Source organism: Ochotona curzoniae, unplaced genomic scaffold, assembly GCF_017591425.1.
Source record: "Ochotona curzoniae isolate NIBS_2020 unplaced genomic scaffold, NIBS_Ocur_1.0 contig_1, whole genome shotgun sequence".
NCBI classification, from domain to species: domain Eukaryota; kingdom Metazoa; phylum Chordata; class Mammalia; order Lagomorpha; family Ochotonidae; genus Ochotona; species Ochotona curzoniae.
This window is the reverse complement of record NW_024464918.1, coordinates 35,059,147-35,074,526: the sequence shown is the minus strand read 5'-3', so window position 1 is coordinate 35,074,526 and position 15,380 is coordinate 35,059,147. Positions and strand designations below refer to the sequence as shown.

Genomic DNA, 15,380 nt, shown 5'->3' with positions numbered 1-15,380 from the left:
ACTTTCAAGATTCAGACTCATTTAATTCTGAAAGAATTTGTGTAAATTGAAATATGTTCATAAATGATGAGATATACAGTGCAATGGAATTTATGTATTATGTTGGAGGTTTTAAAAATTTTTACTTAAAAGATTTATGAAGAAAAGGAGAAAAAGGTCTTTGATTCACTGGTTCACTACCCAAATGGTCTCAATGGCCAGAGCCAGGAACCTCTTCCGGGTTTCCCACACAGGTGCAGGGTCCAAGGCTTTTGGTCATCCTCTACTGCTTTCCCAGGCCACAGGCAGGGAGCTAGATGGGAAGTAGTTCTGAAATGCTGTTGATTGCATTGCTCCAAGAGTGAGGAAATCTTTGCAAGGTCCATTGGCTGACATAGTCTACCTTAGAGTCTCCATTCGTCCAGATACTTGCTGTCAGTGCTTGACTGGGAGAATTGTCCACTTTATCTGCCCTCCATCCTCTGCTGTAGTACTAGATGTCCTCTGCAAGCCCCATGGACTGCCAAATCCTCCATGTACATCTGGATATCCCATCCGCTGCATAGATTCAGCAACTGAGGAGTTCCAGTTCTGACACATGCACTCCATGATGAGACCACAGATCCTGTAATTTTCTCCGCAGTGAAAGTTCTGAGTCCAGTGATTCAATTGGGAGGGTCCCCAGAGAAACCTCATCTAGGGTGACGCCAGACCTGATTCCTGTGTATGCTGGCCAGTTCAGGGGTCCGGCTCAATCCATGACCCACATCAGCCTACACACACATTGGTGATTGCAGTTGTTGATCAGCCCCATCTCTTACACAATCCAGTGAATGATGGGCCCAGTCCAACCCTGCCTACCACACATGCTGCCCTCATGTACAGCAGCAGTAAATACAACCCTGTCGGATTTACCTCCAATAACCCCCACTGGGTTTGCCCCCAGACCTGGTTCCTGTGCATAACAGTGTGTGAAGTAGACGGCACACAGCCCGCTATGCAGCCCACACTTATGCTGGTGGGTGCTGCCGTCTATCCTGCCGGGTCCACCCCCAGTCCTGGTTCTCATGCTCACTGGTGGGAGCTGCAACCCATCAGGAAGGTGCCCACAGTTTCTCTACTAGGTCCACTCCCAGCCCCAGATCTTGTACTTTCCAGGTGACTCAGCAGTCTAGCTTGACAGAATTTATCTCCAATCCCAGCACTTGCCAGCTGATGCTGCGGCAAAGCCTAATCAGTCTGCACTTTGACTTATCCATGTGCTAATGGATATGGTCACTTTGCCAGCCTGGCTCTCCCCCTAACCCAACTCACATGCAGGCCAGCAGGTGCTGCAGTCCTGCCTCGCCTGATCTACCTCTGGTCCTAGTTCTAATGCTCACCAAGCAGGAGCAGTGACTCATCAAGGTGGGTGCAGTGGCCCCATCTGGCATGGCCCACCTCAGCATTCACCGTAGGTGCAGACTAGCCCAGCCCTGCCTGCCCTCAGTTCTAGCTCATGCTGTCAGTACTGCAGTGTAGCCTAGCCTGGGTTGCCCCTAGTCACAGCTCTAATGTAAACTAGCTGGTGTGGCAGCCCAGCCAGGCTGATCTTCTACCCCATCCTGGTTCTCAGATTTGCCAGTGGGTGTTATAAACTGGCCCAGTTTGGTCTGCCCCCAGACCTGACCCATACACACGCCAGCAGGTACTGTATGTAACCTGGCCTGATTTGCTCTCAGTCTTGGTTCTTGGGCTCACCTGCAGAGACTGGATCCTGACAAAGGAGATGTTGTGTGCAGTGGGTTCTTGGCCCTGGCTTAGTCCACCTCCTGTCCTGGCTGGAACAGTGGTCTTGCCCAATCAACCCAACACCCATTCTGTCTGGTTCTTTACTGTTGGATGCTACAGTCCAGCCACACCTGATCTGTGCTGTGACACAGTTCTCGTGTGGTTCAGTGGGTGCCGAGACCTAGCCTGGCCTGATCTACAGCCACCCTGACTCTTGCAAGCATCAGCAGGTGCTGCAGTCTAGCCTATTCTGGCTCACCCCAGACTCGGTCCACACCCATGCCAAGATATACTGAAGTCATGTCTTGTGCAGATTGCCGCCCCCATTCTGGCTCTCATACTAACAAGTGGGAACCACAAGCCAGCTGGAGCATTCCCTTGGCTCGCCAGTCAGGCCTGCTCCACATCTTGCACATGGCAGTGGTTGCTCTGACCCAGCCCGGCATATCCCATCCCAGGTCTTGGCCTTTACCATCGGATGCTGCAGTGTGACCTGGTCCTGCCAACCTCCAGTTCCAACTCTTGCTGCTTGCTGCTGTAGCCTAACCCTGCTCCATTTATCTCCATTGCTGGCTTTAATGCAAACTGGTAGTTGTGATAGCCTAGCCCAGCATTAACCATACTCCATCCTGGCTCCTGCATTTGCCAGTGCACTAAGGTTTGGCCCGTCCTTGCCTTATCCCTCTGAGAACCAGCCCACATACTTCTGACAAGTGGAGCTGCCTTGGCTGCCCGAGCAACACCCAGGCCTGACTCTAATGCTCTTAAGCAGGAACTAGAGCCCACCAGGGAGTTCCCCAAGTTATCTTAATGTGCCAGTGGTGCTAGGTCCTTACCTGACATAGTCTGTCCCCTCTGTCTGCCTGTGTGTGTGCTGGTGGATGTTGCAGCCCTGCCTGCCCAACACCCTATTCTTAGGTGTGCCTATGGTGCTGTAGCCTGGATTAGTCCAGCCTGCCCCCAACCCCAGTACAAATGAGTGTTGGGAAGTTCCATGAGCATGCCTAGCTCAACCTATCATCTCAGTTCTCGAGGAAACAAACTGGTATGGCAGTCCCACAGGGCTGAGTCCACAAATCTCCCATGGAATCTGCCCCCACATATGCTGGTTAATGTCATGGCCTAAGCTAACATGACCTATCCCCTGTTCCAACACTCACTGGCAGGTTCTGTGATCTAGCTGTGCCAGGTAGGCCCCCCCAGCCCTAATCTTTGTGTGTGCCAAAGAGTCATGGTGGTTGGCAGTGGTTGATGCTAGCTAGCCCATCTCTAATTTCCCATGTATATGAGCACATCAGTCTGACCCAGAAAGGTCCTTTAGCCTCCCTCCAAACTGCTTGGCTTCAGCCCCCTTGTTTACCTTGTGGCCCCGTCAGCACAAAGTCCCCCAGAAGTCATTCATCACCTATAACGTTCTCCCTTAGTGGTTCCACCCTAACCCCACACACACATCATTTACCTTCTATCCTGATTGATCCACAGCTTCCACTTTCATAAGCATATGGATTTCCCAGCCTGGTCTTCCAACATGGTGGTATGCTCGCCTGAAGCCCTGCCCACCCACCCCAGACTCCAGATCCAGTCCTCCAGCATATATGACAACCTGGGACACTACTCCTCTGCCCAGCTGAAATTCCAGCATTTTAATGAGTCCCCAAGCTCAGTCCACCAGCACACCATGCAGCATGCCAGCCTGGTGTCCCGACAGCCTCCCTCCCCCAAGCCTTGGACCCACTATGTCTGCATGCTCCCAAGTCTCCCGAGGCCACCTAGAGGCCGCGGGGAAGCGAGGCCTGTGTTGTTCAAGATTTACTTGTTTATTTGAGAGGCATAGTGAGGGAGAGAGATAGATCCCATCTGCTGCTTTACTCCCCAGCTGACCACATGATCAGGCCTGGGTCACGCCAAAGGTCAGAGCTGGGAGCTCCCTTGAGTCTCTGTTGTGGGTGTAGGAATGCAAGTACCTGAGCTGCTTGTCTGCTTTCCCAGGCTCATGAGTAGGGAGTTGAATTCAAAGTGGAGCAGCTGGGACATGAACTGGTGTCAGTGTGGAATGCCAGTATTATAAGCAGTGACTTTACCCACTACAGCATAAGAGGTTTTGATGTTTTGCTTTTGTTCTTTTTTACCACTGTATAGTATACTGTACATTTGCATGAAAATAACTGTTTGCCTCTTAAACTTATATGTGTGTTCGACCTTTTTTTTTTAACAGAATTGTATATATTGTGCTTTTTTGAAGTTTTTATTTCTGTTGTGCAGTTAACTAAAGGAAAATTAGAAAACAAGCAATAAAGAGTAAATTATTTTTTAAAACTATAGTACATTTTTTTAAAAAGTAAATTCTGTTCAGGTGCAAGAATTATTTTTTTTTAAATATCTATTTATTTTTATTGCAAAGTCAGATATATACAGAGAGGAGGAGAGACAGAGGGAAATATTTTCCAGCCAATGATTTCACTCTCCAAGTGACTGCTATGGCCAGGGCTGTGCCGATCCGAAGCCAGGAGCCAGATCATCTTCTGGATCTCCCACACGGGTGCAGGGTCCCAAGGCTCTGGGCCGTCCCAAGCCACAAGCAGGGAGCTGGAAGTGAAGCGGGGCCGCCAGGATTAGAACCAGTGCCCATATGAGAGTGTGGCACATTCAAGGTGAGGACTTTAACCGCTCGGCCACGGCGCCGGACCCAAAAATTATTCTATATGATAATTTCCCTGAGGAAGACTGAAGTTAAAAAGACAAGACATCTTTGTCTTATGTTGTGTATTAATTGCTTTGGAAAAATGATACTGATTTTGATTTACAGTATCACTGAGCATTGAATAAAATATTTTCCCTCAACCTCTGTAGCAGACTAACTTTTTAAGAATTTTCTGAATTCAAAATAAAAATATATTTTAAAAAATTTTCTGAAAGTATCTCAGGGTTATGATTTGTATTTTTTTGTCTGCTACTGATTTCTTTTTCTCCTTCTATGTTACTTGTTAAGAATTGTCTGTTTTCCACCGTGCTGGTTTTATAGTCTATTGAACTTCTGAATGTGTCACTGTGAATCTACAGCATAATTATCTTTGAGGGGAACTACCTTCTCCGGCTGTGTTTGTTCAGTCTTACATTTGGAAACAGAATATTGCTTATAATTGTGTGGATACACTAAACCTCCAATATGGGAAAAAAAAAAAAAAGAATTGTCTGTTTATGTAGCAGGTCTCTCTAAGACCTTGCACAACACATCTCATATTTCTAAGTAGTATCTTAGTTTTAATGATTTGCAGTTTTAGCATGTTTCCTGTGTGTCATATTTAACATATGTTTATTTACTGCTGTATTTGTTTACTTCAACAGCTCAGAAACGATTGCCAGATGTTGGTATATCCTGCTTTCTGGATCTGTGCTTGTGAAAGACTCCATGGTCTTACCTCCCTGCAGGTGCGTGGACATTGACTCTTTAGTATATATGGCAGGCAAGCTGTTGTAGTAGCACTGCAGCTGTTTGTGTCATTTATATTGAAACTGTGGGATGTGATGCATTATTTCTCACAGCGTTGTATTTGGGGGGACCCTCAAATCTCATTTGAGGTGATCCCAGACCTTGCTTTTGTGTGTGCTCACCAATACAGAGCCCAACTCATTCTGTCACCTACATCACTGGTAGTTACAATTACTAGATTGGATCTCTCTCCAGCCCCATGTCTTACACAAGTCAGTGGGTGCTGTTGCCTAGCCCCACCCTCGCTGCCACACACTTGGCCCTCACATACACCAGCAGGAGCTGTGGGCTAGTCAGAGTGAGACCCAATAACCCCCACTGGGTCAGCCCCCAACCCTGATTCCTGTGCCTGCCGGCATGTGCAGTGCAGTGGTCCGGTCTGTCAGTTCTTGTACACATTGTTGAGTGTTAAAGCCGATCTCAGCCCAACCAATTCCCACGTCCAACCCGCACCGAATGCCAATGGGTGCCACCACCTGTCTAAATAGGCCCACCCCTAGTTCTGGTTCTCAGGCTCACTAGTGGAAGTTGCATCCCATCAGAGATGTGCCCACAGTTTCCCTACTAGACTCACTCCCTGTCCTGGATCTTCCACGCTGCAGGTGGTTCTGCAGTCTAGCTCAATAGGACTTGCCTCCATTCCCAGCATTTGCCATCTGATGCTGTGGCAAAGCCCAACCAGCTTTGGTTTATGCTCTTACTATGGTTCATGCCTGCACCAGTGGATACAGTCAGTGCAATGTGGCTCTCCCCCAACCCAGCTTACATGCAGGCCAACTGGTGGTGTACCCCTGCCCAGTCTGGTCTGCCCCATTCCCAGCTGTTAAACTCACTAGCAGCAGCAGTGGCCCACAGTGGAGTCCTCACATCTCCTTTATCGGGTTTGCACTCCACCCCAACTTCCCACCCCCCAAACTTGTGGGTGCTGCGACCCAACCTCACATGGCCCATCTCATCTTGGCATTTGCCAGCAGGTGCTGCAGCCTGACCCAGCCCAGTATGCCCCCTTCTAGCTTGTGTTCCACCCAACCTAGCCCAGCCAATCCCCAATTGTGACCCTAATGTGAACTGGCTGGTGCTGTGGCCTGAACTGGTCTGTCCTGTACTACCTCGTCCTACTTCTTAGATCTGCCAGTGGGTGAACTGGCCCAGACTGGCCCACCCCCAGACCTAATCCACTTGTATGCTGGTGGGCACTGTAACCTGGCCTGGTCTGGGCTGCTCCCAGCCTGGGTTCTTGGGCTTAGCAGCAGAGACTGAGTCCTGACAAAGGAGTTCCCCAGGTTCCTCAATGAGATCTCCCAATGGCAGATCTCATACACACTAGTGGGTCTTTGGCCCAGCCTGATTTAGTCCACTTGTCCTGACAGGAACAGTGGTCTTGCCCATTCTCTGTTACGATTGTCATTGGTAGAAACTGTGAACTGGTGTCAGCTAGACCCCCAGCCTTAGCTTAAGTATGGACAGGAGTGTGGTGGTCACTGGTGAGCCATGCTTACTAGCCCAGTTCAGGTCTCCCATATAGGCTGGTGCATTGGTCTGACCCATAAAGGTTCTCCAGCTTCCCCCCTTGAAACTGCTCAGTCTTGGTCCTCTTGCTTACCTGCAACTACAGTGGCCTTGTTGAAGGAAATCTCTCAGAACTCATTCCTGCAACATATTCCCTCAGCAGTCCTCCCTTGCACACGTCCCCTTACCCTTTTCCTGAAGAACTCACATTCCCTGCGTCGTGGAGCACATGTATTCCACAGCCCAGCCTTCCAAAGCCCAACCTTCTGGTGGAGTGGTGTGCTGGCCTGGAGCACTGCTGGCCCACTAGAGTTCAAGCTCCTGGCACATGAGCTGGCTTGGGACCTTACAGGTCCAAGAGCCAAGCCCATTCAAAGCTCCCCAAGCGCAGTCCAGCAGCACACTAGTCCAGCGTGCTAACCTAGGCCTTTGCCCTCCTCTTTCCCACTTCTTCTGGGACCATGGACATGGAAAATCCCCAGGTTCTCTCTGCATGCCTGGGCGTGAGCCCCTAGGTCCTTGCACACCCCACTGGGGCCAGCCCCAAATCTCCCCCACTGTCCTGCACTCTCAACCCCCTAGGAGCTGACTGAGATGGTGGCTGCCCAATTACAGAAGGTAGAGCTGGCAGGCCCAGCTGTGCAGGCCTAGGCACAATAGCTGGTGGCTGTGAATTTTATTTTAAACATTTTTATTTTTGAAATATTTTTTTCCCTGACAGAGCATGTGTGCACACATCTTCCATCTGCTGGTTCACTCCCCAAATGGTTCTGATGGCCAGAACTGGGCCAATTTGAAGCTGGGCGCTAGGAATTTCTTCCGGGTGTCCCAACTTGCAGGGGCCCTGGGCCTTAGGTCATCCTACACTACATTTTGCTAGGCTGTAAGCGGAGAGCTGCATCAGAAGTGGAGCAGCTGGTACACAAACTGGTGTCGGCACTACAAGGAGAGAATTAGGTTGCTAAGCCACCACACCAGCCCCACTTTGAAAGAATTTTTAAGATTTGTTTAGTGGTGCCATTAAATATGTTTGGCAGGATTCATGTAGCATTTATATTTCTGATGTGTTCTAAGGTTGCACTGTAACATAACATCTTGTTTAAATCTTAGTGATTTCGTTAAACTGGTGGGTTTTGGATACGTTTCTCCTATTGCTTATAGAGAGGCAGTAGATTGTTAATAGTGAAGAAAGGGAATTTTGGAAGAAGACAAATAAGATTAGAAACTTGATTTTCTCAGTTATTATAGTTAAGGAAAAATTTTGAGTTTCCTTGTCTGTGACACGTGTATTTTGGATTCTTTTTTTGAGATGTTGGCAAACTCAAACTTCTTGACAGAAGTCTGTAAGTGTTCACACTCCAGATCTAGGTGGCATGCATCCATGTCTACCATTTCTTGGCCAGGTTAAGTAATCTTTGTGTGCCTCAGTTATCTCATTTGTAAAAGTAGACTAATACAAGAATCTGTTTTATAGTCTTCTTCAGAGAAACAAATTAATCTATATAAATGTCCTAGAACAGTGAATGGCTATTGAAGGTTATTATGAAAATCATTCAGTATAAGAAGAGAAAGACACAAAATTGGAAGAATGATCATGTAGTTTTCCTTTTTTTCCCTTAAAAGATGTGTTTATTTGAGCCAACTTGCTGGCATAGCATGTGAAGCCGTCACTTGCTGTGCCTGGAGGAAGCTCCTGGTTGTTGACTTCTAACTGGCCCAGCTGGTGTTGCTGTTGGAGTGAATCAGCGGAAGGAAGATCTTTCTCTATGCCTCTCCTTTTCTCTCTCTAACTCTGCCTTTTAAAAAAAAGATATTTGCAATAATTTTTGTGAGGTGATTGTTCAGATTAGTAAATATTTTATTTCTGTCTTCTGGTAACATAATGTAGCTTCATACAAGCAAAATGCAATTGCTGCCTTGTATAGAAGAAGCATAGTAGTAGTATTTTAGATTATAAAAACATAGCAAACTTTGATACTTACTACTATGTTAGTTAACAGAACCCACGTAGTAATTTGAATAGGGTCAGTTTAATTCCAATACTATTAAATTTGAAGAAATGATTTTCTGCAAATGAAAACGTAGGATACCCTATTTAGGAAAGAAGTCCTCTCCCAAGCTACAGTTCAGATTTAGTTGGAGGAAGTGTTGGTTGCAGTCTGTTCATGAGTGGAGTAATGCATGCGCTGACTAGAACTGGCAAGCACAGGATTACCGCCTGGTAGGATGCAAATGGCTTGTTGGATGTGGACCAGATTGAAGACCTCCTCCCCGCCATGCCGCCCCCACCATCAGCTTCAGTTTTCTGTGCAGTGTTCCTCTAGCACCCTCTACTGACAGCATGTTAGCATTTCCTATCATGTAACCGGCATTTTTCTGTTTTCATGGCTACTTACCATCCAGTGATGCCTCACTTGAAAATAAGGAGCTGTGCAACCTGAATAGTTACTGTTGGCCATAGTAACTATACATTTTACCATTGTGTCTCTAAGACTACCTTAGAATATTCACCTTCTACATGCTGTATGTGACATAAATGAGAGTAAATAGAAAGGAGAAAAATGGTTAACATATACAAATATAATGAGGAGACTTCAAAACCTGATGCAGTAGGGAACTAAATGAAATTTATATTACAGAACTTTTTTGAGCTCAATGCGTATGTGGGTGTCTTAAAAAAGTTCATGTAAAATGCAAATTGGCTCAATGACTAAATCCTTATCTTGCAAGTTCTGAGATCTCATATGGGTGCTGGTTTGTGTCCCAGCTGCTCCATTCCTGTCAGACTCCATGCTTATGACCGGGAAAGCAGTTGAGGATAGCCCAAAGCCTTGGGCCCCTGCACCCATATGGGAGACCTGGAAGAGGCTCCTGGCTTTGGATTGGCTCAGCTCCAGCTGTTGTGGCTATTTGGAGCAAAGGGTGGAAGATCTGTTTCTCCTCTCTGTAAATCTGCTTTTCCAATAAAAGTAAATTAAAGAAAAAAAAAAACTAATAAGATTTCAGATAATTATTTGCACCAAAATCTTTCAGTGCCATTTTTCTACAGATTTTTTAAGTACTCTTATATATTCTGTAAACAGAAAATATTGTTTCTGCATTGCACCTTAAGATGGTAGTTGCTACCTCTGATTTCCTCTAACCACTCAGTATTTCTGCCAGCAGCTGCTCTGGCTTGATGGTTGGAACAAGGGGCCCTGGTTGTTCTTTTTTGGTTGCTGTGTTGGTGTCCATGGAAGTACTGCTTCTCAAGGGAATCCTCTGAGCTGTGGGCCTAGAGTGTACTCGCTCAGTTTACATCGAGTAATTGAGATCAGTGATGGGCCAGTGGAATAGCCCTGAGATACACCTGCCCTAAGACAGTTGGTTCAGGTGGTGACGTGGAAGTCTAATTCAGTAGAATCATTGTTGTTTGTGGAAGCAATCCTTTTTGGGACATAGTTGTCACACCAGCATGACTGAGTTTGGAAAGCAACACAAATTCTCAGAATGCGTTATTGGGTATACCAGTGAAAAGATCCACTCTTCATGACTAAAACCAAAGCATGCTTGTGCCTTGGTTTGTACAAAATTAATTCCTTGGTTGAAAACGATCTTGTGCATGGAGTGGTAAAACTGTGGGAGACACGTTTTGCAGTCCACAAGTAAAGGAGTTTAAAAAGCATTATAGGAAAATCCATTTCCAGAGTGTTTGCTTCAGTGAGGACGAGTATCTGTCTCCTCCAGCAAGGAGGAGATCCACTGTGAATCACCTGCCTCGGTGCCTTGTTGGTTCTCAGTGTCTGCTGTTCGCAGGTCAGGTACCCAGCAGGTTTCAGATTTGAGCCATCCTGTATATTCTCTATCTTTTGGCACTCTGTCCACCTCCTTCATAGTCCTGTTGATGAAGCAAGGCCAGGAGAAGTTGATGGACATTCATGGAGCGTGCTGTTTTGTCTGCCTGTTCATTGACAGGCTTCTTTGCAGGGGAGATGACATTTCCCAGATTTTGTTACTAATTTTCTGTTGAAGTCCCTGGTCATTTAACCAAACTGCTGCTAACTGCTCAAGTGTCTGTATATAACAGTTGTACTGCTTGAAGCTGTGTTCCCTAGGTGGGTTTTCCTTTCCCACCATCCTTCACAGTCGTCCTGGAATGTGGCTGTTCACTGTTAGGAGATCCCAGCATGTTGGGCCCACACAGGAAGGAGCTTTCTTGTCCTGCTCCAAATCAGAAAATTTTCCTGAGGCCCATGAAATTTTGTGAAATAGGTCTGCTAAGTACTTGCTTATATATATTTTAGCAAGGCATCAAAGGTCCCCTTCTTTTATTTGGGAATGAAATTTTCTATGTAACTTATACCAATAGTATAAGAAAATTCATAAGCAAAGGAGATGAGTAATAATTTAAACAGCTTGTTTTGTAATAAATTCACTTCTAGGATTGAGCTGATTTTTTTTGCTGTATAAGCTCATTCATTTGTATAAGCATTTACTTATAGAATGACTACCAGACACTAAAGACAAATACAAGCCTGATTCACCTTGGATTGAGGAGAGGGGACTGCTCTATTTTAAAAGCGCCTCAGTGTGGTGTGGCAGTGGGGGAAGGTCACTTGGAGAGGCAGATGTGAAAATGAGTTCTGTAGAAAAGCAGTTAGCTAAAGCAAGCACGAGAGAACATGCCTTTAAACTAGAGGGTACTTGAAGCACCGAGGCATTGATGCTTTCGTGGGACAGTCTGTGATAGTTACTGAGATTGGGAAAGGGAATGAGTAAATATTGTCCATTTTCTAAAGATGTGATTTTTATACAAAATAATAAAGTAAAGCAAGTTATATTTTAAGGAATATTCTTTTGCCATCTGCTATATTCAACTCATGTAGTCTGTGTGCAAAGAAAACGATTTTTATTAAAATTACAGGAGAGAAAAGATAATACTTATTCTTACCTGTAAGAGTGAGAATTGATCTGCCTACAACAAAACACTGATTAACGAGAGAAAACCATACAGATTTGTTTAGTAGAGGCTTACGTGACATCAGAGACTTCAGAAAGGATGAGCAAAGACCCAGGGAAACTTTGATAGTAAGTCTGGTGTAGAATGTGATTACTAATGGAGAAATGGGGTGGGACAAAAAAGGGGCATGATTTTATTTTTAGTTTTACTTATTTTTATTACAAAGATATACAGAGAGGAGAGACAGAGAGGAAGATCTTCCGTCCGAGGATTCACTCCCCAAGTGACCACAGCGGCTGGTGCTGTGCCGATCCGAAGCCAGGAGCCAGGAACTTCCTCCAGGTCTGCCACACGGGTGCAGGATCCCAAAGTACTGGGCCGTCCTTGACTGCTTTCCCAGGCCACAAGCTGGAAGCTGGATGGGAAGTGGAGCTGCCGGGATTAGAACCGGTGCCTATATGGGATCCCAGCACGTTCAAGGCGAGGACTTGAACCGCTAGGCCATGCTGCTGGACCCCTTTCAAAAGGAGTATGATTTAATGGTAATAAATTGTATGTAACTCATTTCATTTTTTTAAAGATTTATTAAATCTTTTTTTTTTTCTTCTTGTATATTTAAAACTCAGATTTACAGAGAAGGAAACAGAGAGAAGTCTTACATCTGCTGGTTCACTCCCCAAATGGCTACAGTGGCCTGAACTGAGCTGATTGAAGCCAGAGGATCTTTCTGGGTCTCCCACATGGGTGCAGTGGCCCAAGGACGTGAGCCATCTGCCACTGTTTTTGCAGGCCATGAGCAGGGAGCTGGATCAGAAGTAGAGCAACTAGGACCACAGCCATTGGCACTGCGAGATGGAGGATTAGCCTATTGAGTCTCCGCACCAGCTTTCTAGATTTTTGTTTGAAAGGCAAATTTACAGAGGGAAGAGTCAAAAATGTTACATCCACTAGTTCACTCCCCAAATGGCTGAAATGGCTAAAGTTGGGCTGATCTGAAGCCAGGAGCCTCTTCCTTTTCTTCCATGTTGGTTCAGGGGCCCAAGGACTTGAGCTATTCTCCACTGCTTTTGCAGGCACTTTAACAGAGAGCTGGATTGGAAGTGAAACAGCCAGCCCTTGAACTGGTACTCAAATGGGTGTGTACCAGTTGCTGGCACAGTAGACAGAGGCATAAGCTACTATGTCATAATACCAGTACCCATTTATATATATATTATGAAGATTTATTTGTCTTTATTGGAAAGTCAGGTCTACAGAGAGAAAACTTTAAAAAAATAATAAATCTTTAAAACAAAAAAGTAATGAGAGAGTAGCAGTAGAGGAAGAAAACAAATTGTAAAAACAGGAAAAGCACACATATAATCCAGGCTTGTCTGTATTTCATTACAATGACATGGTCTAACATTTCAGTCAGAAGTCGGAGTGACAAAACTTTGACAGTCTAAGATCCAGTTAGAAACAGACTTAGGCTTCAAAGTAGAGATGAGCTGAAAATAAAAGAATCAGGCAAGCTGTAATTTTAGAAGAGCTGGGGTGGCTAGGTCTGTGTAAGTCAAAGTAGAGTGACAGGAAATTTTGCTAGCATCCAAGAGCAAAATTTCATAGTGTTAGAATAGATGCAGTTGAAACAGCAGTTTTTATTATAGTTTTAACAATGGAAGCCTAAAATGTCTGTTATAGGAACAGACCAGATTGAAGGATCAGTGGAAATTGAGCAGTTACACCTGGTGATTTACACTTGGTGATTTTAAAATTCTCTCAATAATAGAATCAGTAGACTGAAAAGTAAGGGTAAGGTTGAAAGCTGTTACTAACCACCTTGATCTGGTGGGTGATTTTCTTTTTCAAGACTTAAGGCTTGTTCTACACGTTTGGGCATCTTCCAGGGTAGCAATAAACAATGTGATTTTAAGACAATTTATAACATTGGAAGCTTTTCTACTGATCCTGATGGAATTATGAATCAATTTTAGAAAGAATTATTAGAACATAAATAATGTTTTCTTCAATGACCCATAAATTAAGGGAGACTTTGGAACAGAAATTAAAGTATTTTGAACATAATTATAGTGAACATACATTTAGATTTATGGGCTACTACTAAATAAGTAATTAGAAGAAATTTTTTAGTATGTTTGTGAGAAAAAAATTCTCTTGGTTCAGTTATTGAGTTTCCATCCCTGGAAAGAACTAAAAACACTGTGGGGAAAAAAAGCAAAGCAAAACAAAAAAGTAATGACAAGTTGATGATAAAGAGGTCAACAAATTGGTAAACTTTGAGTTAAGTGACCTTGAGAAAGAAAAGGATATAAACCATTACAGGGCACGAAAGTCTACTAGGGAATTCTGTGAGCATACTTTGTGTCAACAGGTCAGACAGTTCCTGCAAAAACATGTGGTGTTACCAACATAGACTCAACATCCAAAGACAAGCCTAGGTCTCCCCAAGTGTCTTTGTCCTGATTACTGTCAAATATAAGGAAGCTTTTTCCATATCACATGCACACACTTGTGGAAATTAGTGAAGATACATAATTTTTGTGAGTTGACAATGTGGAAATTAGTGAAGATACGTAATTTTGTGAGTTGAGAATTAGTGTCACCTGTAACAGAACAAGATTTCACAAGAAAAAAATGTCCAGTTATTCTCTTTAACATACACACTGAAACTCTAAGTTAGCAACAGACTTAGTCGCACGATATGTTAGATATATTGTTAGAACTCAGTTGTGTTATCCTGAAAGTGCAAGTTGGATTTGAATCTGTAAATCAGCAAATGTAGTATGTTGACAGATAATGCGTAAAAATCTCATGTTCCTTAACAGTAAACATGGGGGGAAATCCAACAAAAATAAAAAATTATTCAAATAAAATTATTTACATGTAAAAGGAAACTTCCTGACCTTGTTATAGATTATGTAAAAAATCATGTGGAGGACTTTTATGACTGTAATTTTCTCTTTGATTCATTTTTGAATTTTTATTTATGGTATATTCAGTTCTCCTCCTCTCCTGTATTGATAAATGATTGTTTAGTTACCCTTGTCACTATTGTCAAAAAATAGTTGAATTTACACAAGTACTTCATAATAATCATGGAAGATGTCATTGAGAGGTTAAATGTATTTTGTCACAAAAAATTTTTTAAAGCATTTATAACAAGGAGTCTTTAAGAAGTTAGTGGCCAGCATCCCATATGGGCGCCATTTTGAAGTGCACCTGCTTCACTTCTGTTCGGCTTCCCCTGGTAGCCTGGGAAAAGCAGTGGAGGATGGCCCCTGGCAGCAACACAGGAGACCTGAAGGAAGCTCCTGGCTCCCACTTCCGCCTGGCCCAGCACTAGGTTTGGGAGTCATCTGGGGAGTGAACCTACAAATGTAAGATATTACCTTCCCTCTTGCCCGCCCTTCCTCCTCCTGCTCTGTCTCTCTGTCTCTGTTGCTTATCCCCTCTTTTCCTCTCTCTGTTACTGACTTTGAAATTAAAGCAAATTAATAAAAAAAGTAATGAAAATGTGCACTATAAAAAAATAGTATGTGGATTTTGATTTTTTTTGTTTTGTGCCGAAATTAGTTTACCTTATTTTTTACAGTGTCAATTTCAGTAAACCCTTTGACGTACTTTTCTGAAGGTCCTTTTTCTCTGTCCTATTGTATTGAGTTACAAGTCTTCTGATGCTACATTATTTTTAAT

General features: G+C 44.2%; 1 protein-coding gene across 15 annotated transcripts in view; it reads left to right on the top strand.

Moving 5' to 3' along the window:
• Positions 1 to 15,380, top strand: part of RAPGEF6 (Rap guanine nucleotide exchange factor 6) — a 156,658-nt gene that overhangs the window by 20,174 nt on the left and 121,104 nt on the right. For 13 of the 15 annotated variants that reach the window (XR_005882945.1, XM_040971209.1, XM_040971235.1 and 10 more), the window contains one exon: positions 5,095 to 5,178. Coding sequence is in view for 14 of the 15 variants with exons in the window: in XM_040971209.1 (XP_040827143.1) it covers positions 5,095 to 5,178 (84 nt within the window). In the remaining variant the exon portion in view is untranslated. Of the gene's footprint in view, positions 1 to 3,766; positions 3,848 to 5,094; positions 5,179 to 15,380 lie in introns of those variants that run through there. The other 2 variants (XM_040971259.1, XM_040971242.1) reach the window with 1 other exon arrangement.